The sequence below is a fragment of the Candoia aspera genome, chromosome 3, assembly GCF_035149785.1.
Source record: "Candoia aspera isolate rCanAsp1 chromosome 3, rCanAsp1.hap2, whole genome shotgun sequence".
Classification (NCBI taxonomy): Eukaryota; Metazoa; Chordata; class Lepidosauria; order Squamata; family Boidae; genus Candoia; species Candoia aspera.
The window spans coordinates 53,680,786-53,708,267 of NC_086155.1; the positions used below are offsets into that span (position 1 = coordinate 53,680,786).

Consider the following 27,482-nt stretch of genomic DNA (forward strand, 5'->3'; position numbering starts at 1 on the left):
TGGGACTGGCAACTTGATCATTAAGCAAAGTGGTTGCTAAGTGAACCCGTGACGGCTCTTATGATCTTAATCTTACTTCAGCTTTCCTTTCCTTTACAGACCTGTGAAGGTCATAAATGCGATAATCGGTCATAAAGTTACTTTTTCATCACCATTGTAATTGCGAACAGTCGCTAAGTGATGCAGTTGCTAAACAAGGACTACCTGTACAGAAGATGTGTCCAAAACAAGTCTCAAAGGTGACATCCAGATGAAAAAAGCAATAGTAAAATAAACACTTGTCACCCAAACATATTACTGACCAATTCCTGCATGTGCCATCTTTCGATATATTTTGGCTACATAACTCTGGCCACTTGTGCTGGTCAACAAACTCCAAACCTGAGCTTGCAGTGGGGTAGCTGTTGTTTTCTATCAGATAAACCCTTTCCCATGGGTCACTACTTACCTTCTAAAATCCCCATACACCAAGCAGCCCTCTTATTTTCTTAGGAGTGGTAAAATTGTAAAGTCCCCATCTTTCAACATCTCTCCTGTTTTAAATGGAAAGCTAAAAGGGAACGAGGCTGGTGTTGAAGTATACAGCAAAGTAGTCGCTGTTAATCACTCCCATGCCCTACTGTCTAAACAGAAGTCTAGCTGAAGGTTGTAGACTTTTAATGCAGAATTTCTTTAGACTAATGGCCATGGGGGGTGGGGCAGAATTATGGAATGTGTTAGGAGCCACTCATGGGCAAGGCAGGATGAGGCTGGGTGGGTCAAAATAGAAAGTAGACATTTTCATAGCAAAGGCATTTTTCTTAAATCTCATTTAAAAGCTGATTTTTCCTCTTTCCCATATTCATTCATAAAAGCAAGATGTCTAATTTAACTTAATTACTAAAAACTGGTGATAGCTGAGAAGGGATGTAGAAGCCAGATAAAAGCTTTGGGCTGAAAATTATATAATCCTTATGTAGGTAGGCAGAAACAAATAACCCTGTTTGTTGACTGTGCATGCTGTCTCTCTCCTTCTCTGTCACAGTCCCTGGAGCCCATTCACAGCACTCAAATTTGTTGGAGAAATGTCAAAAATCAGCAGGAAGATGAAGGTGTTTTCATAGGCTTAATACATCAGTGAAAGTAAAAGTCCCACAAATCTCTCCAAATGGCAGGAAATTGATTGAAAACTCCACCCTCTGCCTTCAGCAATGGCATTACATCACTGCTTTGCTGATTGCTGTGCTTGGCTGCTAAGAATACTAATAAAAAGTAGACTTCAGCAGCAGAAAACCACTAACCCCTGAAGTTAGGGTATTGTGGACGATATTGAGGTCTCACTAAGGACCCTGCATTTCACAGTAGTGCATTGCATGGGCCAGAAATACCTAGGTAAAATATTCACTACTGCTTGCTCAAAAGACAAGCCGGAGATGTCCAAGGCTTAAATGAGAGAGGTATCACCTGAAATTGCAGGTGCTCTGATTCAGCTGTCCAAGTACAGCTTTTTACAGAACTCAAGTATCTATATTTCTATGAATGGTTTATGTATTAATTAGATTTATATCTCACCATTCACGCAGAAGCCCAGAGTGGCATACTCCTGTTTTTCCCTATAACAACCCTATGAGTCGGTAGGACAGAGCGTGACTGGCCCAGGTGGTCATGAAAGGCCAAGGATTAGAGACTAGATTACATATTGGGCTAATAATGGTTAGTTGAATAAGCCACACATGGATGAGTTTAGGTCAATTGGGAAGTAAAAAAAAAATTGGCTTAGCAAATTGTACAAATCGGGTTTATGTGTGTATTCCTGGGATCTCATCAATAATACAACAATAGGGACTGCAACTGTTTCATGATTTTTCCAGAGAACTACTACTAGCATTACCTTTTGAAAATAATGTGAACTATTGTGCCTTTCCTTCTTTAATGGAGGGGGAGAAAGAGAAGAAGTAATGGGAAAAACAAGTGGCTTATAAATGGAAAATAACATGATTTTGGAATTAATTATAAGAATTCTTCCCATGGGAAAATGCTTTTGTTTTGAATTCTCTTTAAAAAAAACCATGATAGCATGAAACTTTGAAGGTTACTAGAGGGTACCAGAAGGAACTAAAGGTTATGATTAAAGGAAAAGAATGCTTAATTTAACTTACTAATACAGAATGCAGCAAAATATTTTAACTTTACATAGTGAAGGATATTTTTGAACAATGGACCCAGAAGTTAATTTTAAGAGTGTCTGCCTCTTAAAGATAGACTGTTTAGAAGATTAGTTAGAAGAAGAGGAACACGTTTTACTGTACAAGACAGACTGATCTGAAAGTGGTTTTAAAAATGACAAGCTATAAGATTGATATGGAAAAAGATGCTACAATGGACATACAAATGAAACTGGCTGATGTCTTAATAATTAAAAGGGATATTCAAATAACAAACCAAAAGAGTGACCGGGATAATTTTCCTATATTGGATTTACAAAAGAGGCTTGTTAAGGCTTTGAAGAATTTTGTGAGAAGGGACAAAGAAAAAACGAAAACAAATCAAGTTCTAGGACATTATTTGAAGGGATTAAAGATCAAGATTGTTAAAAATAAAAGGAAGGAATATAAAGTTGGTTTATCTGATCAAGGTTAAAATAGATATGTTATCATCTCTGGTAACTCTTAATGGACTTTTGCTGGTCAGGACTGAATGATGAGGCTTTAAGGATTTGTTTATAGATAAGAGATGGGATCTATGAAGAAGAGACCATCTGTTGTATTTTAAGAGAAGATAATAAAATACTAAAATTGTTCGTATGTGTTGTGATGAAGGGGAAAGTCATTTCTTTATATATTTTTTTCTTTTTCTATCCTATATTCTTATTTTTCTTTTCTATTTTTCTTTCTATTTTTTCTTTTCTGCACTTTTTCTTTTTTTAGTTTGTATTAGTTTTTATCTTTTTAATTGTAATGTTTAATAAAACTACCATTAAAAAAGAAAATAACATGATTAAAGCTCTTTTATACAAATCTGTGTTTGAGGCAATGTGACTGCACAATAAAAAGTCTCATGTGGGAGCACCCTCTGTCACTTGAATCAAATGATTTCATCTGCCATCAAGTCACAATTTGGAAACAACTGCTCTGTAGCCTATTAGTATGTATATTTGCTGAATATCAAAACCTGTATTCAGCATGACTTATTACCAAGGAAGTACATAGCTGTAATCATAGATCCCTTTCTTGAACACTTTGGAATTGGGATAGCCAGAGGATAGTATCTTTTCTACTTCTCCCGATTTTGAAATCCAAACAACATCTTCAAGTTCAAATTTATAACGCACTCATCTTTCTTGTAGTACAGACATATCTGCTGTGCCTTTTGTGTACATCCCTGCAAAAAGCACATTGAACTATTTGACCAATGTTTTGCATTGGTCATCTTACAAGGACTACATTTAGATGGCTAGGCCATTTTTCAAAAGCTAAAACAAACTATTTTTACACCAAGCATTAATTTCATGGCTCTAGTTCCCTAAATATAGGTGGAGTGCTGAGCCAGCCATAAGTAGAGTAAGGCAAGGACTCTGTTCTATCACATAAGGAAATATGCTGGAGGTGTAAAGCCCAATGCTTAAAGAGTGATTAAGAGAAGGAGATTCAAAAGTGAGTTTCAGGTTACATCACACAGAAATCTATAATAAAATCTCATGCTGCTGATTGCCTCTACCAAACATTTAATTTGCTGTATTAAGAAAATGCTAAACACTCTAGCTGTTTTTCAGAAAATCCTAGAAAAAAAAACTGGAGGAGGACATATTTTATGTACTACCTTATTTTTCTCTGAATAAAATAAGAATAGGATTGTCAAATGTCCTGGAAATTGTGTAAAATCTAATCAACATCATATTGTCCTGAGATAGTATAGTAGTTGTCCTAGAAATTGTAATAGACAGATTTTAGCTTTAAATACCCAGAATTGTTTAGCATAGACAGATGCAATCTCAATCACATTTCCTTACTTTTCAAAGTTGCTCTTTCCTCATGTTACAAATGACCCAAAAAAGAAATATACCAGCAGGGAAGAAAATCTAGGATTCTGGCTTGTGATTTTGCTATAAGCATACTCAACATCCAAGCAAGCATCTTTAATCATCCCTGTCTGTTGACCTGCAGAAAAATTGGGCTATAATTCACATAATTTCCATCCAGCATGAAGATCAGCCATTCTAGCTGGCAGATAATGTGAGTGCTAGTCCAACATGTAGAAGCCACTAGGTGGAGAAGAATGCAATAAAGCAAGCACTTGTCCTTGTGCCTCAGATGCTTATGTGAACAGGATTACTGTACAATGAGGAAAAATAAATTCTACTTTAGCCATTGATCAACCTGAAGGATTAAAATGCTACAACTCTAATGATCATATCCTGCTTTCTAGAAAATCTCTCCCCAAAATATTCCTCATTCCCTAATTCTTAACTAAGCCTTTTAAAATAAAAACCTGTTTTGCACAACAGTCTCACATATTTCTTTCTCATTAGCAAAATAAACCTTATGACAGTGTACTCTTGAATATTTAAGTCAAAATTTTCACATTAACATCTGTGAATATGCTGTATTTAAGAATCTACACCAAGAGAGCAAAATTTCAATTTATTTCATGGTTTTGCACTATTTAATGATTCTTCACATATGATTTAGAAAATAAACACCAACAACAGATGAAGAAGGAGCAGGGAGATGCTGAGTGGCTTTCAAAATTGACTCTATAGTTATTTAGTTAAGTAAATAGTATTTTTAAAATTTTGTCTAAAAAACAGCATTTCCGGAACACTTTAACGTTTGCAACTAAAAAGAAAACATAATTAAAGTAGCATAACATTATAAAGAACAAACAAGTGGCCTGTAAGAATTCATTGCTGCTTACCTAGGTTTGTAAATTCTTATTTAACTTCCCTAGATTACAGCCAGCTAATATAACGATCCTTCAGTCACCCTGCCCATCATGCTATGCATTTTCTTTAATTACCCATCAGAACAGGACACAGCATTCTGACTTTTGCCATTATGCAACAATTCTGCTAGAATGTATTTTAATCATGAGAGCATTGCTGATGAAGTGCTGTAATCAACGTACAATATGAAAGTCATTTATCTTATCTCTAGAGTTACCTTTCCACCAGCAGCTGAAATAAACTGGTATAAACACAGCTTGGCCTATTGTTCTCAGCTCTCAGTTATTGTTTAAAAGCACTAACTCCCCAGAGTATATTTGTTATATGGTATATTAAAAATATAAAAATAAAGAAATGAAATATCTAACTCTTACTATTTTGGCTATTTCAGTTGCTTCAGGTAAAGAGCAATGGATGAATTTTCCAGCAATATAATAGATATTGCAAAATAGATCTAGCTTGTAAAAATCTGGGTGACAACTAGATGGCAGCAAATAGTTGGGACATCTCTTTGCTACCATCTAGTGGTAGAAACCCCTCCATCCAGCTGGCTGACAAGAACGATGTCCACATCTACAGGTATTTGGTAGAAACCACAGTCAAGACATGGGCATTGTTAGGACATCATGGTGTGTGTGATGTCATTTGCCCTGCCTTGTTCCCCTCCCATGGACTCCCCAACTTAATATTCCTCACAATAAATATGACTGACGTCCCTCTGAAGCTGAAATAATCACGACAGCATTACCATACAATATAGGGCAGGAAGACTTCCTTAGGGGGAGGAGTTTCCTTTGGGGAAGGCCTATTTGGGGCTCAGTGTAGGGTGCAGAGTTGTGTCTGGATGGTTTGAGGCTTTGTTTGGGCCTACCTTTTCATTGGTGAGCCTGGCTTCCAGCAAAGGCGCTGGTCCTAACTCAACAAGAGCATTTGGATGCAGAGTGGCCTTGCCTTCTGGTGATGACAGATTATCCTTCTGGACTAGGGAGAACCTACAGATTCCCACAAGAGATGGGAATGGCTTCATAGCACCTGAAGTAAAGGCCACTCTTTTCATCTCCTGGAATGAACCCCCCAGGGCAGAGGAAACTAAATGTGAGTTCGTAGGAACAGGCAGAAGGAAAGTCTGGGAATAAAGCAAATGAGGCCTGATGTTGCATGACAGGTGGAAGTCCTATTCACTTTTGGTAAGAGTTAGGCTTACCATATTTTCAAGCAGATGAACCAGGATTCAACCATTTCAAGTGTGATTGTAACCACCTGATCATCTGTATACTTCAGTTTACTGTACTGTATTAAAACGGTTAACATGCCCATAAAATTCTGTATTCTGTTAAAAGAATGATGAAGGATTTGGCTCTGAATATGGCACCATTCTTAGCTAACTACTAACTTATCAAAACAATTCTCCTTTGATAAACATGGAGCTGCTGGTCATTTGACACTGCATATATCAAAAGCAGCTTCATATTAATGAGAAGTTGCTAATAAGTCACAAAAGTTTTGATGAATGTCTGAAATACTAACCTTTACCTGTCTATTACTAAATACGGCCTATCGAGTTCTTTGGAATTAATACCAGGAGAAGTATGTGTAGGGTTAAAATCTGCACATGAAAATTCAGGGAAAGCTGCAGAGAATATCTGCACTGAGACAGACCTGAGTTCATGTGTGGTGAGTCACACAACAGCCCCCTATGTCAGTGCAGGGTGTTTTTACAAGGAGTTATCTTGCTAACAGGATTACTATAAAACCTACTTAGAGAAGGATTTTGTGTGGTTTTCAGAGCACCTGATTTAAAGAGTAAAATAGCTTTGGCAGAATCAAAAGTGTTGCTCCAGAAGATGTCATTTCCGTGTACATTAGTGTGTGTTGAGAAGTCTGCTTTGTTTATTATTTATTATTCACATCTTATCTTCAAAGCTTCTCTGGGAAATGAATAGCAACTTCCTGTTTCTACTTTCAGTTAAAGCAAGTTACAGCAATGACTAAATTCAACCTCATCTTTGCAGATGTTCAAAATCCCTTCTCTATTTCTAATACCATTTATTTTAAAAAGATGAAATATCACAACTTTCTGAGATTTTATTAATAAGTATCCATTAATGAATGCGGCTTCGGTGCACTGAATTCTAAACAGTAACATGAATAATCACAGACTGAATGCCTCATTTTTTATTAGCACAATTTTGAAAAGTGGGATTCTTAAAAATATGGAGGACAATCCATAATTGTTGCTTCAAAGAATCTCTGAAAATGATCAAGACAAATTGGGCAAACAAATTCTGCTTTGAAGCTGCTATTGTTTTAAAGGATACATGAGTTGGTAATATGGAAAAATAATTAACACCTCTTGGAAAGAAGCCTGGTTGTCCTTCTAATGAAATGACAAAACAGATCTAGTAGCTTTATTTGCTTGTATTTCTTTTAAAAATTGCTGTATCATGTATAATTTGCAAAATCTACCAAACTCTACAAAGCCAAACAATATTGCTAAAATATGGACTTTCAAAAAGCATTCTAGACATTATTTTCTTCTTAGGCTAGTATTTTGGTTGGATAGTTAGGTAAATTTGTTTTTTCTTTTAATGAATGGATTCAAAACATTCCTGTGAGTCAGGTGACAACATTTGCAAAAATATTATGGGAATGTAAACATCAACTTGCTTGGAATTTATATTTGCATATATAGACATAAATTGACTTTTGTACTGTCATGCAGCTTTTTTCTCCCCAAATGCTTTGTGAATATCAATTTATTAGCAATAATTAATTTTCAGGTAAAATAAACATACACTATTCATACTCATGGGTCTTGCCTGAAAAAGATGCAGTTCTAAATAGACAGATGACATTACATCAGCCAAACAGCAGATCAAATTCACACTGAAAAGCTATACACTTATGTATTATGCTTTCATTTAAATTGTTTTACTTAGAGAATTATATCACATTAATACCAATATCCTATCACCTAGGACAGAAAATAGCTGCAGTACATCATAGCCTGTTATCCAACTGTATGTCTACTAAAAGGTAAAGAGTTATGAAAAAACATTTTCAAGCAAAGGAGAACCATCACAAAAGTATAGTGATCTTTCTTGGCTTAGAAGCTGCATAAGGAATAGACTTGTATGTCCCTGGATCCCCCAGCTGAATGCTGTCATCTAGTAAGGAGGACCATATGTATGATTCTTGGAGCTGTATTAGAAACCATATGTGCAGTGCTGAGCACATGGATAACCAGAGAAAGCATGCAGGTGTCCTTCCAGATGTGAACTCATAGCATGGGTGGAGCTAATTCCCATCCATCTTAATATTTTAAACACAAACTTTTCATATTGTAGCTTAACAGCAGTGATTAATATGCATGAATATCACATCTGTTGTGTGGAGCCCACATGCTATTTTGTGTATTTGTAATTAGAGCATCTATACCTCACTCTGGGAGTACATTCCCAGAATAGCTAACAATAATATTTAAAGGACCAAAATAAAATACTAGCATCAGTACTGTAAAATAAATAATTTAAAATAGCATAGGAGAAGATAAAAGAGATGATAAAATACACCATAAATCCAGTCTCTAAATATCTGGAAAAATAAAAAGCCGATCACCACTTCAAAGACCTCAGATACATTGGCTTTAATGGCTTTAATAGAAGAAAATATGTGTATCTCAGGGTTGAACTGTAGGGTTCTTGGTGCTCTTGGAGCTTGGCTGTTTGCTTGCAGATGTTTCATTGCCCAATCTTCAGTGCAAGCAGTTCAGTAATGAAAAGCCTGCAAGCAAACAGCCAAGCTCTGAGAGCACCAAGAAGCACCACTGGCTTTGTTCGTACATTACACTAAGCCCAAAAGTAAAGAAAACGTGAAGGCTTAAAAAAAATGAAGTATTTCTTCTAGAGTGCACGTTTATTGACTTAATAATTGCACAAATATATTATTGAATATCAGGTGTGCATATGACACTGTCCCCAAAGTGTTAGGAACTGCAACTGGCTTAAAACATAGCAGCTGAGTTTTAACTTGCACACTCTTAGCACATAATATGAGGAAATGTGGTGGGCTAAAAATAAGCTTCCAGCCATAATTCAAGTTTCTAGTTTTAATGTTTAAAGACTGAATGGACAAGGTCCAGTATTTTATGAGATCTGAATTTATCTTGCTTACTGAGGCAGGGTTATCCTTCGCATATTAATTTCCTGTGGACTAACTTTAACAAAGTCATTCCTGATTAAAACCTCTTCTCTGAGAGAAGATCATGATTTGGGGCCACTACTGACCTTCAGGAAATTGCTCTGTTTTGGGGAGCAATTTTTAAATCTCTGAAAAGTGTTGAACTTTATGACATTATGAAGTTAATTGCCAAAAGGTATTCTGAGGTGCGGTCTTATGCTTAAGAGCCATCAGCTGAAGAACTGTACAGATTGGACAGAAATACCACTATCAGGCAAAACACAAATTATTATGGAGTCCACGGAACATCTCAGATATGCCAGAAAAACACTCTATTGGTGGAGCTGTTCTGTCAGTAAAAGGGCCACAAACTGAAGGAACTGTGGATAGGATGGGAGTGGGGATACCAAAGGGAAGAAACATACTTATCCTATGTCCTGTATTCCTCTAGAGCAGCATCTACATCACCTCTGGATCTGGAGCAAGAAAAGTGTATTGCTATTAATTTCAATAGGATTTTTTGGTAAAAAAAAAATGTAATGCCCACATTAATAATATTGCCTCAACTGAATGTAAGATAAGTTTGATCAAATACCAAGACATCACTACCAATATCTAAACACCAAACATAGCTCCTTTGCAGGTATTTATCTGTCAAATTTTTGTACTGCCCACCTCGCATACGATGACTCTGGGCAGCTTATAGATAATAAAATGACAAATTGCTAAAAACTACAATGTAGTATAAATATAAATAACCATAAATACAAACACAAATATAAAATACAGAAAATATAAAATATAAAAGATGGCCATAAGAACTTATCCTTGGCACCAACTGTGCCAACCATCCCCATGAATGGCTATTCCCCCCCCCCCAAGTGAGGTGGCATAACCGTGTCTTCACCCCCTTCCTTGCTTTCATATGACTAATAAATGGTCATTTTGCATATTCAGAATGAATTTGCAAAGGGTTCTGAAAGTGTGCTCAGCTTACAGAATTCATTGATCAGAGTTTGTGATTGTAAGAGCTTAGAGAACTCTATTGCAGATTGTCATACAAAAGATCTAATGGTTTCCTGTATGTTCACATCCCCTAATCCACTTTAGCTATACCTACTGTATATTATAACAGAGGTAAGGTATGGGGCACCAGGCTCCAGCCTCTCACACACGTTTACTACTTTCAAAGTGAAATGCTTTTGATAAGAACCATGAGATGCTTTGCAATCAAAGGGAGCACTTTTCACAAAGCATCTTCTCTCCAAAACCTGCCCCACAGTTTCAGCATACTAGTAGTCCTTGTTTAGTGACCACAATTGAGACTGGCAACTTGGTTATTAAGCAAAGTGGTCACTAAGTGAAGCTGCAACTGTGCTTATGTTCTTACCCTAACTCCAACCCTAGCCCTAATCATTTCCTTTGCTTTACAGACCTACAAAGGTCGTAAATGTGAGGATTGGTCATAAAGCTACTTTTTCATCACCATAACTGCGAACAGTTGCTAAACAAGGCAGTCACTAAACAAGGACTATCTGTATTGCTCATGCTTCTTTTTCTACAATAGAAACTGGGACTGCAGTCCAGTGCAAAGTACTTGGGAATAAGGCCTACTGGACCCAATAGAAGTTTCCCAACTATTTAGAATTGGATTGTAATCCCAGCACTTCATGGTCACTTTGAGATGGAAATCTGTAAAAATAAAACTTCTATGAATGGTTAGGTGTGAAGGCAGTTCAAATTTATTTAAAACATTTTTATACTGTTCATCATACCAAATTTGAGATGGAGGAAAGCATAAAATACTAATATAGGAAATGAGTCAATAAAACTTAGCAGATTATAGTAAATACTTCAGCAACTAGCATGTTAACCTCCAATGGGATTCACAGGACAATATGCCTCCTCAGTCTGGAGAGCATGCATAAACTAATTAAGGGATGGAAATGGAAAACAATAAATATTCAGATTGTAAACTATTTGAAGTAGAATCCTATATACTTGCCTTGTGTAAATGACATGCCTAAGGATGACAGGAAGAATTTACTAAGGATAGGAAATAATTGTCTTCCTATTTGTGGAAGAAAATTAGAATTGTGGATCTAATAGAGAGTAGAGACCTTAGCAAGACTATGAAATTCATCCAAGCTCAATCTTTTTACAATTGTCCCCCTGTTTCGGGGGGAGGGGGGACACAAGAACACAATAAAATTAAATATACATTCTTCAACACCTGGCAGACAGCATAAGCAGCCATACTTTATATTAAATGGAAGAAGGACATCTTCCCATCAAACAATCACTGTTTGAAAGGATTTGATTTTTCAAACAGCCAAGAAATTTGTGAAATACTTGCTTAGAAGCCCGCATCCCTTCAAACTTAACATGCACTTACTGTACTTACATTAAAAGAAACAAAAAAACCGCTCGTCCTTGTTTCCCTTATTGGCCGAGCTCTGCGCCCCGCAACACTGAAATGTTTGATACCCACGTTCCGTACGCAGTACCCAACGCGCTCCCATTTTCTTCTGTGTAAGGCAGAGCAGCCTCACCCGCCGCAGCAAAGCAAGCGAGGAGCGACCTGCCTTCTGCCGGAGACCGAAGAGGCGCCGGGCGCCTTGACCGTCCGCCCCTTCGAACGAAGGCGGAGTCGCCGGCGGGAGCGCCGCCCTCAGCTGCTTGAGCACCGAGCCAAGCGCGCGCAGGCCAGCTCGGGCGCTTGCTGCCGCGTAACGCGCTCACTCTGCCTTGCAACTTTGACAGGAGTTCCGACGGGGCTTTTTTCGCCGCAGGTCCGTGGAGGAGGGAGCAGCCGCCCACGCCGCCAACTCCAGCCCGGGTTCCTCTCGCCTGGATCACTCCCCCGCCCACTCGCCAGAGAACCACTGAAGCCGACTTGGACCCGGCGACCAGCCCTCCTTGGAGCATGTCGGAGCCCAGAGCCCAGACCACGGCGGCGGACAAGGAGTCCCCCAACCTGGTGGTAGGGCTCCTTTGCTGGCCGTTTCTCCCGCCTCTTCCCCTCTCCACGCATTGTTCTCTCTCTCTCTCTCTGACTCTCCCTAACTTTCTGGCGCCCTGTCCTAATTCTCCCTCCCCCTTTGCTCTCCCTCCTGGCTGACCTGAAATCCCTGCCCTTGTTTCTCTCCCCTTCCTCTTTTTGCTTTCCTTGCCAGGCCCAGCTGTTTGGGGGGCTACGTTGGGGCCGCCTGGAGGAGCCCCTGGGATTCATTAAGGTGCTGGAGTGGGTAAGTTTGCTCTTTCGTGTGCAACTTTTCCGCTTTGCCCCCCCCAAAAAACCTGCACGGGAAGGATGACAGTGCGCCAAATTCTTGCCTTGGCGGAGTTTCATCAAGGGAAGGGGCCACAGCGGGTAGGGAGATTGGACCTGGGCAGTGTGCAGGAGCCGGTTGAGCAGGAGGGAGTGCCTCCTCAGGCAGTCCTTCTATGTGCAAGGAGTCTGGATTTATGGACTGGGGTATGTAGGAAAGCAGTGGTGAGCAGCGCTCACATTTCACTCAGGCGGGTTTAACCTTTTTGGAGCTCTGATTCTGCACATACCGCGCCTTAACTTGTCTCTGAGCTCACAAATTCTCTCCCTTCTCAGCCTTCCCAAGAGGAGATTAGAAACCCTGGATTTATTTAGTCCACAGCACAGAGCCCTGGGCCAGGAGACTCCACTCCAGGGCTGTGTTTTTGTGTTTCTGTTTCCACAGGGGAGGAGCATTTCAGTTTGATTGCCATGAACATCTTCAGATTCTACCCATTTTAATGCAGAAGTTAGGAAAGAAACTTCTATAGCACAAAGAAAATGAATAAGCCTTAAAGTACCTACATGTACTCTGTAGTTCTTAAAAAGGAGAAAAGCTGCTTCCTCTTTACAAAAAAAAATTCCTTCAGTTTTATATTATAAACTTTCATATATAGCACTGTTATTAAGTAACATGCTGTACTACCGCTTGTTTTGTCTTTAGACAATAGTTTTACTGCTTAAGCATGAAGAACACATTTTGCCAAAATTATATAGTTAGTGACTCTGATTTGTTTAGTTGGGCAAAGCATGTGCAATACTTCTTCATACTCTGAAAAGAATCAGGGAGGAAGTGAGTGATAAGAAAACAGAACTGAGCTAGCAGCATTTTATCTAAGTGGGCAGCAGTTTTGGATGTGTTTAGACTTCAGTGGGAACACATTCAAACATCTAAAAGGTAATGCAAGTTGGTCCCCTGGTAAACCCAAGGACTTGTCTTTGCATGATGCATGGCTTGAGGACAGCAGTGTTTGCATAGATGTATCAAGATCCAGTAGGACATGACAATTTTTGCATTGATTGGCTGGTTAAAGCACTGGATCATGAGAATAATGTAGCACCAAAGTCTAATGACAAATGAATGACACAAGTGGCCTTCCATCATACATCAAGAAATTACTCTTCTTAGATATACAAGTATAAGTAGTTGTCTCTGTCCTCTTTCATTGTTTCAAATGTGTGGATATGGTTCTTTCACAGTCTAGAATTCACACTTCATATACACTTCATATTTTTTTAATATTGCTATGTTGCTTCCTGACAAGGCCTTCAGATTCACTGAGAATTTTCAAAACTCTTTAGACTTTTTAGCTTTGTGCCCTCTTTGTGATAAAACAGTTATATCAATCATCTCAAGAAGCTTCCATTTTAGAGCATAGGCTAAAATTAGCATATATTTCAAAAAGCAATAAAGTTCTATTGACAAAACTCTTTAGTAAAAGCTGTAAGAAACTGGCCACATAGTGACTGGATCTTGAAAAAGTTCTTTTGTTCTTCCAGATTTGTTTATTTTTTATTCAATGATAGCGTTTTAACTGTGGGAAGTCTAACTACTGAAGAAGCATGACCAGATTTTTCATATTTTCTTGCCCTGAGTGCACAGAGACATTTTTCATGATAAGTGTTTTGCACAGACCATCTGCTGTGATGCAGATAGTATTTTATGAATATAGCATTTCCTTTCTATATAGAAGCTTTTCCTCAATTATATTTTTCAGATCTGGTAAAATACTGAGAGCCATGGTATCTGTGCTGTAGCTTTCCAGTCTAGTTCTCTTTTTTCTATCCAGATAGAAATTATAGAGTTGGCTTTAAAATCATAGAGGTCAGCACTTAAACAGTTGCTCCTTGCTTTGAGAGAAAACAGCACCGCTTGGGGTTTCAGTTTGATTTTTCCCCTGGTGCAGAAGTGCTGTCATTAGCTGTTACAGTACATGAAATCTGGAATTGCAGGTAGTAATTCCAGATTTCATGGAATACTGTAGCTCATGAAAGCAAACTCAGTTTTGGTGCCTGTAAATATTTCTGGATAAGCTTTATTAAATCAGGATACCTGGTTTGTTAGGGTAGAAACAAATGAGTTCCCGGCAGATACAGAAGTCCTGTTGCTGCAGAATAGTTTCTTTCTGAGCGGTTTGCATGACCATTTTGTTGTAACTGTTACTTTTATTTCCACCTTAGTGCTAAACATAATGTCTAGGCCTCTCTTTTACTACCATGTTTTGTAACTTTCATTTTCTCCTGTACTTATATACAGACAACTTGTTCTGAAGCTCTTCGGTCATAATGGTGATTAAGCAGCACATCTGCTAGCTTTCACCACTTTCCCTAACTGAGCTTATGGAAACATATAGGGAGTACAGTGCAGCCATTCATTATAATAGTTGAATAGTTGAACTTTGGTTAGTCCTGTTTTGGCTGGAGGTTAGTCTCATCCAAGGGGTCTTCCAGACCAGGTGCCTATGCTTGGTCTAGGCTCTTTTGCTGTTGCTTTGTTGTTATAAAGCTGAACCCACCAAGGGTGTCTTACCAGGTCTTGCATGATCCATGTTGATATATGTGCATGCGTGTTAGAGAGTTGAGCCTAATGGATAAAAAGAACAGTTTTTTTTCATCTGACAAATCCTTTCTTTTTTCCTCATTCACTTTTATGTATTGATCCATCATGGTGCTTGAAAAATCCTCTTGATACAGCTTATCTTGATACCCAGTGCTTGTTTGTAAATTGTTTAAGTCAGAACTGACACAATTTTCTCATTGGCTACATCTTGTTTTCTCTTATCTATAAAAAGGCAGGTAACCTAGGCAAAGTTCATATGATAATATATGAAGTCAATCATAGCAAGAGTGGATTGAAATTTAATTTTGGTCTCTTCCAACACTATCACCTGCTTTTATATACCTATTAGTCTTAACTTTCTACAGATTTTGCTGAGCTTTGCTGATTACAAATGCCATGCATATCTCTGGATGGAATGGTGTGTTAAATATGAATAAGTCTATCAGTTTCAAGCACTTTCTTATACTGTGGCTTTCACTTTTTTGGGGGGGGATTTTTTTATGTAGCTCTGGGCCATTGATATTGAAACAAAATATTTTTGATATGTGTGGCATAACTGTTGTTTGTCCCATATTTAGTGGCAGGCTTTAGTCAAACCATTTACCTTTCTATTGAAGCTGATGGAATTATTTCAGTTGCTTTACTGGAATATGCGTTTTTTCAGTTAGTAGTTATATCTAAGGATTCTAACACTGCTTAATTTTCTGCAAAAAAAAGACATCTTGCTTTTTTTTAATGCTTTTTCTCTTATAGAAGCTGAGTATTAATCTGGGTATTATTCTGCAGTGTTGGCTTCCAGCAAACAATTTCCTTTTCTTTCTTTCAAGGTGTTTTTTTTAATGCGTCCAAGAAAATATGCAGCTTTTTTTTTAATTGACCAGATTTGCACATTGCTTGCAAATTGTTGCTACAATGGTTGATAATCAGCACTGATGACTGATATGGTTTTATTAAAACAGTTCTGGGCCATTATAAACCTGGGTAGTTGTGTGCAGTTTCTGCAGTCTTGGGATAATTCACAAGAGTTGGTAAAGCTAAATATATTGTCTTTGCTTAAGAGTGTTTTTCCTACTGAGTGTTAACAAATTTAATCCTAAACTCCTCTTCCCTTTTTCTTTAGCTCTTCGCCATTTTTGCCTTTGGAGCCTGTGGTTCTTTCAGTGCAGAAACAGGGGCTACTGTGAAATGCAACAAGGCCCCTAAAGAGACAACTGCTATTACTGTGCAGTTTGCATATCCTTTCAGGTAAATCAAAAGCTTACTGAGTACAAATTTGGAAAATATAACATGAAACTGAACACTGTTGGTACTAGCCTCTGATAAAGGGAAAACGATTAAATTATATTTTCTGGGCTTCTTTTTGTGAAGATGTCCTTAAACCTTTTTCAGTGGCAAATAATGCTTTAACTTGAAGTGCTCAATATTGCAGGCTATTTTTCAAGACCTTCCTCTGGAATTGTCCTAAATCTGTTAACTATTGATTCAGAATAATTTGGATTAAGCAGTGAAAGAATTGCATCATTACTACAATGAAACTGCTCTGCAGGGTGTCACATCCAGAAAGCCCATTTAAGCATGTTGGCTTGGACATGCTAAGGTTTTTTGTTTTGGGTTTGTTTGTTTTTAATACCCCCAATTTCAAAGTGATTTGTCATGCAGCATGGAGGGTTGCTACTCAGGAACTGAGTAGTCAGCTGTCTCTTGGTTCCATAGAGCAGATTTTATGGTGCTTTGAATCCCTTTTCTTCTTTCCAAGCATACATAGGTTTGGGGAACGTTCCTGCAGAAAAAATATAGTTCATCTAAGAAACTACTATATGCTTGCCACAATAGGAACCACTTCTGATCCATTGTTCAGAAACCAGTGGTCAGCAGACTGGCTATTGGGTCTTTGATGGTTGAAAAAGCAGAGATTCAATAACTTATATGCTATAAATAGGCTACATTCCATACATTGGAATAGGGTTTTTTTTTGTAAATTCAAAGGTAAATTTGTTTCCTAAAATCAATACTGTAATTTGGACAGAGGAGGAGGTTAACCTTTCTGATTCCTTGGCCTACATAAGGCTATGTAAAAATCTTAGGCTGTTGAACAAATGTTATAATTAAGAAGATACATTGTTCTTAGATTTCGCAATGGGATGCATGGGGGAAGGCTGTGCCATAACTTCCTCCCCTCCTTTCTTTTTCTGTACATATAAAAAATCTATTCCCAACCATGACAGCTGAGAAGATTAAGACCATCTTCAAATCAAGCTTGACTCCTGATGACTACATGGCTATGACTATGCATTTTTCTTGGCAACAGATTTGGAAGTATTTTGCAATTGATTCCTTCTTAATTTCTTTTATTACTTTCCAGTCTAGCCTATAGCCCTGGAATGCCCTGGTGGTCCCCCATCCAGGTACCCACTAGGCCTAATTCTGCATAGCTTCCAAGTCCAAACATGTGCAACCACCTTCTGGAGACAAATGTTTTAAATTTAAGGCATAACAATATATTCCCCCATGAGAAAATTCCTGTTACATAACACTACACAGTGAATTAGAAAATGCATTGACCCTGCAGGAAGAGGAGATGCTCTGATCTTCAGAAAACTTTGTAGGCAAACAAGTTAATCCAAGTGTATTATTTTCTGGGCCATGATATCTAGAAGTATGCCATCTGCTATTTTGTTTGGGGGTATATCTCTTCAGTTCTGACAGCTAGGAATGAACCCTCCCCTCTCCCAGGATATCAGAATCTCCAAGATAAGTTTATCCCCATTACAGACCTATTAGGGGAAGCATTACCACCAACTTGCACCAGTGCGCCTATTTAAAAGGGGCCCATGTCTGGAATATCTTGGTTGGAGACAACCAGATGAGGTGAGAATTCTGTTTCCAACTGGGGTACCTTGCTTCCAGATTGGTATTGTCTCCAAGAATGGCAGGTGGAGGTCCCAGCTGCCTTGCACTTGTATTTCATCATGTTGTTTAGATGTAGTTTGATTCCTCCCTGCACCTCCCCACACCATGGTTCAACTATATTAGAATGTATTTCAAATGATACCTGTGGGGGAGAGCTCAGGTAGAGATGAAAGGCAGGATAAAGATAATATAATATAAAACTGTGAGAGCACAACTTCCTGAGGGCAGTTTTCACTGGGGAGTTTAGCAGATGTCAACTGAATCTCCGTACTTTATGCACATGGCTGTACCTTTGTGGATTAACACTGGCAAACCAGAGTGTGGCAAAGTTGTACCATTTGAATCAAACTAAAATACTGATTATGATACAACACTCCTGCACTGTTGTTTCCATTTCTCCTTTCCACTCACTTCTAGATGAATGTGGCTATAGCAGATTACTAGCTGCATAGGAAACTGCTGTCTAGCCAGAAATGCAATAATGCATTTTGAGCACACTCTGACTTGCTTTGAGAGGAAAAGGAATATTTTGTTGTTGTTGTTGCAAACTTAAAAGCAACAGCTGACCTGATCCAGCTGTCATCTATTGAGGGGCATATAAACCAGACAAAAATGTCAGCAATTCTTCATTTGCTGCACATTCTTTGTCTAAATCTTAATGATCAGGCTGTGATGGGCTTGGTGATCAGTGCTACTGCCAAAAACAAGAGGTAGCATTGGTGTATGGATAATATACTTAACTCCTTTTTGGTATGCCAGATCAGGTAAAAGATTATCTTTTTCTGGAGAGCAAAGAAATCAGCACAGTGAAAGTTCGTACATTACAGATCCCGTCACAAGACTTGATGGATGCGGAAACAAGATCTAAGTTAGAATGAAATCAATCAGCATATGAAAGATCGAACATGGATATATCTGTGTGCATCTTTCCCTCCCTGCCAACATCTGATAGCTATAAATAGAGGCATGTCTGTGAAGTGTTTTGAAATGCCTTTGACAAGAAGGGGAACAAATTGGAAGGGTTGTTGTGGTGCTGGCAATGACAGTTCAAAACAAAATACAGTATCTTAAAATAATGAATTGTATATGGGTTGAAAAACATTTTAGGAGGAATAGATTCCTCCCTCCCCATCCTTTGAGGCCCTTTTGCCACTTGAATTCAGAATTACAGTATGTTGGGCATGGTTGCCGGGAATATAAACCTCTTTTCTCATAGTTGTATCTTCTATGCAGGAAATCCTGTACAATGCACTGTCAAACTACCATCTCAACAAACCCAAAAATTATGGTTTGCAGGAGGAATTTCTCAAAGAAATTCTTTTTCTTTATAACTTTTCCAAGATGCATGTTCAATATAATTCATGAAAAAGTAATATGGAAATAAAACAAGGCAATGTATGATGTGATGCATGGATGTGTTGGAAGCAAGGATGGTGTCCAAATACAGAAAGCTATAAAGATGCATTGTGTAACTAGACTTAGCTCTATTTTCTTTTCTCTTAACTCATACCTTTATTTTCTTTGACTTTTAAAAAATTTTTTTACACTTTACATAACATTGCATACTCCAGAAAGGCATGATGGACAAGTATTTGTTTATATAAGTAGAAACTGAAACTTTTAAAATACTGTCTATTTAACTCATTTATTCTGACATCTTTTTTAGGAAGGGTTAGCCACTTTTTAAGTTTTCCTTCTCAATTCTCAGTTATTAAAATTAGTGATATGGTTTGAGAGAATCTGCCAAAGGATTTTATTATCATTGTAGTTGGCTGTACTAGGAGAGAAAACTTCTGATTTTAATGTGAGGAAATGCTCAATTTTGTGTGGTTGGAGGTTGGAATGCAAAACCAACCTAATTCAAAAGGTATTGGTGGGAAGGGGCTAATAGCTATTTATATATACAATGTTACTGATTCCCAAAACTAAGTAGAATTGATCCTGGTTAGTAATTGTACAAAGGTCCACCAAGAAATTCTAGGGCTATTGGCTAGACTGGGAAAAAACATCTTGGAAAGAGGAAGTGGGAAACTCCTTCTGTAGTACTGCCCGGAAAATGCGTAGATGCTGCACCAGGAATTCAAGGTGATTTCAAGGTGAGGACATCTTTACTTCTGAATCACTTCATAGTATACAACATGAGAGCAACTCTGTAAAAAGTTGTGTTAAACCTTAGTCATGATTCATATAGTGTTTTTTCAATTTCTACAGTACATTTGATATGTGTAGTTTATTTGCACATAAATGTAAACGTATGCACTTGTTACATTTGTGTAGATCCCAAGCCCAGCCTTTGAGAGCTGGCAGACTTAGTACCTGTGTTGTGATTGAGCCACATGCAAGTGTACACAGAAGTATACCATAGCTTCCAAACCGAGTGTTGTAATTAAGCAGGTTTTGTTCTTAGCAACAAATGAGGATTCCTAGTATCATTTTTGTTTTGTGGCACTGTTTTATTTGTTGGCTTGTATGGTTATTCTGGCTAGATGATTTGTAGAGGAATGAGTAAACTGATCATGAATAAGCCATGTACATCAGTATTCCTTTATGATAACCCAGAAGTCATATCAATAAATACTCCATTGTAACTTAAATCATCTTGATCTGCTGATAGTCCTTTTAAAGAGCTTCTAAGATATTATGGCAATGGGTATTCTTAAAGAAATTAGCCTGCCTGTACTGTACACTAAAAATAGAGAAAACCAGTATCAGTCAGTTTTAGGGAAGAGAGTCACCATGCACATTCTCATATATCAGTGTTGAAGAATTTTGCACCTCAAAGGTAAACATAGATGCACTGTAGCAAACTGGGGGAAAAAAGCTTGGTTTGTTGTAGAGTCTTGGATATATGATAAACAGATCTAGATAGGTTGTTCTCAACTGGACATCAGTCAGTCTCATAAAATTTGGAACCAAACTGTTGTTCAGAAGTTTCTTTCAGAGAGCTGTTTTAAAAAAGTGTTTGCTGCTCAGGACTTCTCACTTTCATCTGTAAGAAACATGTTTAAAACCTGCAAAATACATTTTAACAAAAGGGAGAATGAGGCAAACATATTTTCCTCCATGCAAATCTCTAGATGTCAGAGATGTCCTGTAGCCTAATTCTTCTGTGCTAGATATTCATATTACACTTAAGCTGTTTGTCTTGCTCTCTTTTTCCTTTGACCAGGTTGTACAAGATCCCATTTGATATGCCAGATTGTATTGAAGGATCGACTGCTAAAAGAGTGCTGCATCTCATGGGAGACTTTTCTGCACCAGCTGAATTCTTTGTGACCTTGGGTGTTTTTTCTTTTCTGTACACTATGGCAGCTCTTGTGGTATATCTACGATTTCACTCCCTCTATAATGAGAATAAGAGGCTACCTTTTGCGGTAAGATCGCAGTTTGGTTTTCAGCTCCTTAGGTTTCGAGTCCTGCATCATAGAACAAGTTCTGCACAAATGTAATTAACATAGAGTAAACTCCATTAAAAACTCCATCATTTCTCAGTATGAAATCTGAGAAAAAATGTACATGTCTCCACCACATGCATTTATTTATCCAATTGGGAAGTCCTGCCTCTCTGTTTTGTATTCTTCTTGACCATGGAGTACTAGCACAAGAAGAACCAATGCAACTGTATTATCACCTGAGTCATATGTTGTGCTTAGCCTGGGTTTGCTTCTCCATGGTTTGTTGAATAAGCCACTGTTGGTTGAGAAACCACTGCTAATGGCTGAGGTAGCAGCAAACAAACCACATTATGACTAAGTGCAGTGTGTGAACCTCACTTACATTATGGAGTGGATGTGGTCATTGTTCTACAAATAATATGACACAACGAACTGCCTGATTAAAACAAATGGACTGCCCCTTCATTTGGGCATGGGTATTTTGGATGAAAGGATGGCCCTATCTGTGGCAGAATGGAGCTACTGACATGGAGCTGTACTAACCATGACTCTCTCTCTTCTTCTTTTTTTTTTTTTTGTCCTCCATTCAGGACTTCTGCGTGACTGTCTCCTTTACATTTTTTTGGCTAGTGGCATTTTCAGCTTGGGGCAAGGGTCTGTCAGATGTGAAAGGAGCTACCCGGCCTTCCAGCCTCATTGCAGCCATGTCAGTCTGTCAACTCAAAAGCGCAGTGTGCAATGCTGGGGCCACTCCTTCTATGGGTTTGGCCAACATCTCTGTGGTAAGAGTTGCCTGGAAGTAATGTTGTATCAGTTGGGAGGGAGAGGATGGGGACTTTGGCTGCACTGTGGCCGGTGTGGTATCACTCCATTTCCTTCACTAAATCACAACCATTCTGACAACCGACAGGGGCAGGCTGCTCAGTTTTATTCTTCCGAATAAGAACATCTCAAGTAACTTTGAACTCGTGTCGTGAAAGAGGGCGAGCAAACACAGCTGCCTTTACAAACAGAAACTTTCCTTTCAGTGTGTTGCTACAAGCAGCTGCTAATAACAGAAAGGCGAATCATGATGGTTAAAGAACCAAGGAGAGTATACATACGTAATAACATATATCTAAAACATTACGGTTTACATGGTCTTTTAATGTTTAAAAGGAAATACTGAAAAACAGCAATGCATTGTAAAACTCAGGTGATAAAAATTATTTGTAGAAGCATAGCCATCAGTACAGACATCCCTAATAAAATGTAACAGTTAAAATGTCGCTTGGAAGAGGCGTGTTTTCAACACCCTCCTGAACACGTATATCCCTTGGGAAGGAATTTAAGGTACATTGCTGCTCTCCAAGGCAGGAGAACAAGGAGGACTTCCCCTGCTTATTGTGAGGTTCGTATGGACGCATACTGGTCCCTGACCCTGAACTGTGTGGGGTTTATGTTCTACTAAATACAGTCACTGTCATTGAAATGCACATATGAGGGGTAATAGCGGTTCCCCTAATTTCAGCACTACCTTCTACTTAGATTATTACTGATTTGATTCTTCAGGAGGTAATGAGCAGACAAGTAGACAGAGCACTCAGTCAAGGCCATATGTTTTTGTAATGGACATGATGATTTCAAAATTATGTTCAGCTATGACTCTGGATCTCACAATCATAAATATGAGAAAGTATTGCCACTGCACATAAACATGTATAAAGCAGTGGAAGATTGTTATTTTTTTGTTCTTTAATCATTATGAAAATCTGAACAGGAGGGCATTAAAACTGACTTTATGTGTGTGCTCGGAGTTCACCAATAAGTGCTTTGTATTAACTATGTACTCCTCCCTTTCTTCCTCAGCTGTTTGGTTTTGTCAACTTTATACTCTGGGCTGGAAACTGCTGGTTTGTTTTTAAAGAAACCCCTTGGCATGCACAGACCACCAACAAGGAAAGCTCTGCTGAACAAGGAGCTGTTGATAAGCAATAAGGAAACCCCACCCCATTGAAGTCTTCTTCCCCCCACCCTCCCAAATCAAGAACATGCAGTCCCTTTGCTCATCCCATTGTACCACAGTGCAGGAGATATGTCTTCTCTGCCATCTTTACTACTGTTCAGCAGTCGTAGTGGCTTCCCTTTGTGACTGATATGGGATGCCTTTCTCCAGCTGCAATCACCGGTCCTCTTGTGGTCATAGTTATACAGACTGTTCATAGTTACAACAAAACTCTCCTTTGTTTGGATTTTTTTTATAAACATACACTACTGTACATTTTCATGTTAGTCACCTATTTTAGGATGTATTGCAATGTGTCTTTACTGATAGTATTTACCATTTTTTAAAGAACAAAGCAAATAGAGTTGAATAAGAACATAAACCAAATTGTTAGACCTATAGAACTTGAGACATCTAAGTGCCTTAGAGAGAAAATACATCTACTTTGTAGCAATAATTGATGTAGAAACAGTAACATGCCACTTGGCTAAGCAGCAAAATAAAATAAAAACAAAATAATATTTACCTTTAAAGCATTTGAAGGAAGGAAGGAGTGTGTTACATATCTCCTTTTGTATTATGAAGTATACATATTCTAAACATACTTCTGCATCCCTTAAATATAATTGGATTACAACTTAAGATACTGTTTGCACACAGGTGTCTTATTCAGCCCTGCATGGCAAAGATTGGGTAGGGATTTTTTTTTTTAACCAACTGAAACAAAAGAAAACCCTCTTTGTCCATGTTGAGCCATAAAGGATAATCCTTGCCAATGTGAGCTGTTAGCAGTTGCTGGTTTTGCTATTCCTAGATTGCAGGCAAATAGTGTCAGAAAAAATATTGGCCATCCAGAAGTAGCATTAGTAGAATACTTCTAGCACTCTAGAATTTGAACTCTGGACATCTGTTTCAAAATCTTCCTGAAATTTTGTTTTATTTAAAAATATTTCACAATATGAACTTCTTCGAGTATGCAGACTAATTTTAATCGACTTTTAAGGTTAAGACAGCCCAAGCTTGGCTGAGAAATATGCAGAGCACAGATTTTTTTATAACTTGTTATATTGTTCAGAATCCTTGTGGCTGGTGACTTAGCAATGGCCTTTAAACCCTCTGTAATGGAAGCTGCTAACTCTTCAGTTTTGGGGTTGAGTATCACTGGATTCATGTATACTTGTTCATATCTCAGATTTAACTTCCATGTGGTTGCAATTAGCAGCAGAATTTGATGGTGACATGAGCCACCCTAATCACCCAAGTTGCTATGGGAATTCTTAAGGAAGCTTTTAGCATCTCTAGATGTCTCTTTGGCAGAGGATGAGACTGCCAGAAATTAAGTGTAATATAATATTAAATCTACTTTTTTCTTCCCTCCCTCTTTTTCATTAGAAACAACTTGCTACTGAGAATACCAGCTATGAAACTCAGGAACTCTCTTGGTGTTATTGTTTCTTTCTTTTTTTCCTATTGATAATGTCATTGAAAAAAAATGGGGCTGATCCACCCCACCCCTCAAGCCTCAAATCTCTGTGCTTCCCTATATCTAATCTTAAATGGGTGGATAGCTTTTAGGAAGGTGGGGGATGCCATAGAATAGAAGGATGAGTACTTTGTCTGTTGAATTCTCTTATATCAGACCTTGTTTGATCTTGGTCTTTCTCTTATTTCCACCTCTTCTTTTATCAGCAAAGGGAGTCGAAATCTTAATATTACTAATATTGGTGCTTGATTAGGTGTGGGACCTTCATGTTAAGCAGGCCTCCTTTGTATTTTTTGTAAACTTCCTTTTCTTGCTGAATTTTTATTACTGGTACTTCTGTACCACCTTAATAGTCTTTAGGAAATCCTGTGGCATTTTGGCATTGAAACTACAAATATGTAGTCATCTTCTTGCCATGTTTTTTTTATAAAATAAGGGCTACTATAAACCAAAAAGAAAACTGTTTGACTATCTTTTTAGAATGAGTTTTCTGGTAGTCAATCATTATGCGTGCTTCTATCAACAAATTAGTCCATACCTAGGAAATACAGTAGCTTCTAGCCAATAGTGTGTTTACATAATCACCCATTTCGAGGAGTTCTACGATGTTTTTTTCTGAAACACTGAACCTACAAATGTAGTTAGATATGTGTATCTTTCATCTTGTATATACCTTTGATTCTTCCTTCTGCATCTTACAGGATTACTTGCTACTTTTGCCAAGATTTGTCCAAGGTCCTCAATTAATAAAAATCAGTGTCACAATACTGAGTGCTACCACTTTATACCAGTTGAAGATCAGACCTTTGTGCAAATATTGAACAATACTTTGTAAATTGATGCTAGAAGCAGAAACAAGGAGTTGGTGCATGCTGTCCATTTGGCAGTAATGATTCTTTTAAAAGGATATGATAATTGCATGCCATTGATCATGCAAGTTCTGCAAATCACTTTCTGACTTAAAATATGTTTGCTTCTGTATTTATTTGAAGTAAATACAGTTGTGTTACATTTAGCATTTCTTCTATACCCAACACAGAAGAGGGCTATATGAAACAGCTGAAGAGGCAGCAGGTGCAAATACACTCATTGTATTGAATCCAAAGTCATCCTAGATGACTAACTCACTTTCTTCAGGCTATATCTTGGGCATGGCACATGCTAGAAAGAATGGAAGGGCCGACCACTGCTTTTGCTGCCTTTGCATTTTGTGAAAGCTGAAGCCTAGCATTTCTACAAATTCAGTGTAGCAAATGGTGGTTAATGATGTGTAACTAAGATGCTCATGATGTCTATCTTCCCTGTCCTGGAAAAATAAACATTTCTATTGAAAGTGGAGCAACCAATAACCCATTATTGAATTCTAGGCATCTATTCTATTAATTCTGCTTACTTTCTCAGGCATTTACTCTTCTAGTGGCAGGATATTGCATATTTTTGCCCTCCTAATGATTGTTAGTATTATTCTAATAAAGTGTCTTGAGAGTTCACTCTGAGGGACTGTAGCCTTTATGTATGCTTATAGTGTTTGCTTTGATCTATGTCCAATCTAGTTTCTAAATATAATTACCTTAAGGACTGTGTTACCAAACTGGCTATTTTCTAGGGATTAACTGACATAAACAGTGTTTTGGAACCCTGTATTTATTGTAAGATACAATGAGTTTTGCGTATGTTTACATACATATACTTAATTTGACATCTCAGAAAGTGATGGCTTCTGACTTTTAAAGCAATAGTATATGATGGAGAAACAACCCAAAAAAAAGTTTTGTCAAAAATATGCAAGTGATTTTGTAGCCAAACTATTGCCTATGATATATACTTCCTCAGTCATGCTGTGGTTACAAAGTGGAAAGGGAGATAAAGATGCCCAATGTGATCTGTATTGGTTGTGTGCATTTAGTGTGATTGGTTTAGATGCCTAACTGAATAGCAATTATTCTAAGTAGAATAGATGTATGTATCATAAGTAGGCAAAGTCTTGTAAAGCATCTAGTCAAAACTTTAACACAATGCATGACATTCAGAACAAGAGTGCTTTTTAGATTGCCCAGTCTCTGACTGCCAATCTTCTAAGTAATTTGTTTCATTTTTTTACCTATTCTTAATAGAATAATTCATTTCTAAAGTACAGCTGAAAATATACCCTGTTATGGCAACCAAAACAAAAATTTGCTACCTTCTATGTGATAATCTTTGAAATATTAGAAGAGTGCTATCAAGTTATTGTTGTATTCTTCTCTTCAAATTAAACATGTTTCACCATGTTCAGAACATTTGAGAAATTTAAAAGATGGCTATGTGTTTTAAATGAGAGATAAGATTATTTATTCCAATAATAATAATAGTAATAATAATAAACTACTGATTGAACATAGTAGTTGACTGCAGTCTGCCCTCTTCTCTCTAGTTTATGGTGAGGCCTTTTCCTGCTCTCTTTACCACAATTTACTGTATTAATCTAATCTAAAACATATATATGGCACTGAAAAAGGATCCGTATTGAGATATACTTGGGAGGCTTTTCCATTCTGATCTTAACATTTTGTGCTGGAAATAATGGGGAGAGAGAAAGAGAAGGCCAGGGTTACCCATGGAATCTCATGGGTGTTGGGGGATTTGAACTTTCATTCTGCAAGACACCTCACTGATTTATCACAAAAGAAAATAAAATAACATAAAATATTGGAATGTAAAAAAATGTATTGATTTAAAAAAAATAGCGTAAATCCATATT

At 37.8% G+C, this 27,482-nt stretch overlaps 1 protein-coding gene across 2 annotated transcripts; it reads left to right on the top strand.

Annotated features, from left to right (window-relative positions):
* The first annotated feature begins 11,810 nt into the window (after window positions 1–11,810).
* SYPL2 (synaptophysin like 2) lies at window positions 11,811–26,232 on the top strand. Of its 2 annotated transcripts, XM_063297707.1 has the most exons (6): window positions 11,811–12,083; window positions 12,277–12,348; window positions 16,091–16,215; window positions 21,050–21,254; window positions 21,866–22,057; window positions 23,124–26,232. In XM_063297707.1, the coding sequence occupies exons 1-6, from the start codon at window positions 12,027–12,029 to the stop codon at window positions 23,250–23,252; spliced, it is 780 nt and encodes a 259-aa protein (XP_063153777.1). In that variant the 5' UTR covers window positions 11,811–12,026; the 3' UTR covers window positions 23,253–26,232. The 2 variants fall into 2 exon arrangements, with proteins under 2 accessions (XP_063153777.1, XP_063153778.1); XM_063297708.1 differs by lacking the exon at window positions 12,277–12,348.
* The last annotated feature ends 1,250 nt before the right edge of the window (window positions 26,233–27,482 follow it).

What these genes read in the sequence shown, in the direction of transcription:
- SYPL2 (XM_063297707.1), top strand. Translation starts at nt 12,027, where the DNA reads ATGTCGGAGCCCAGAGCCCAGACCACGGCGGCGGACAAGGAGTCCCCC. An exon ending in CAGTTTGCATATCCTTTCAG is followed by an intron (nt 16,216 to 21,049) that starts GTAAATCAAAAG and finishes TCCTTTGACCAG; the next exon opens with GTTGTACAAGATCCCATTTG. An exon ending in GTTTGGCCAACATCTCTGTG is followed by an intron (nt 22,058 to 23,123) that starts GTAAGAGTTGCC and finishes TTTCTTCCTCAG; the next exon opens with CTGTTTGGTTTTGTCAACTT.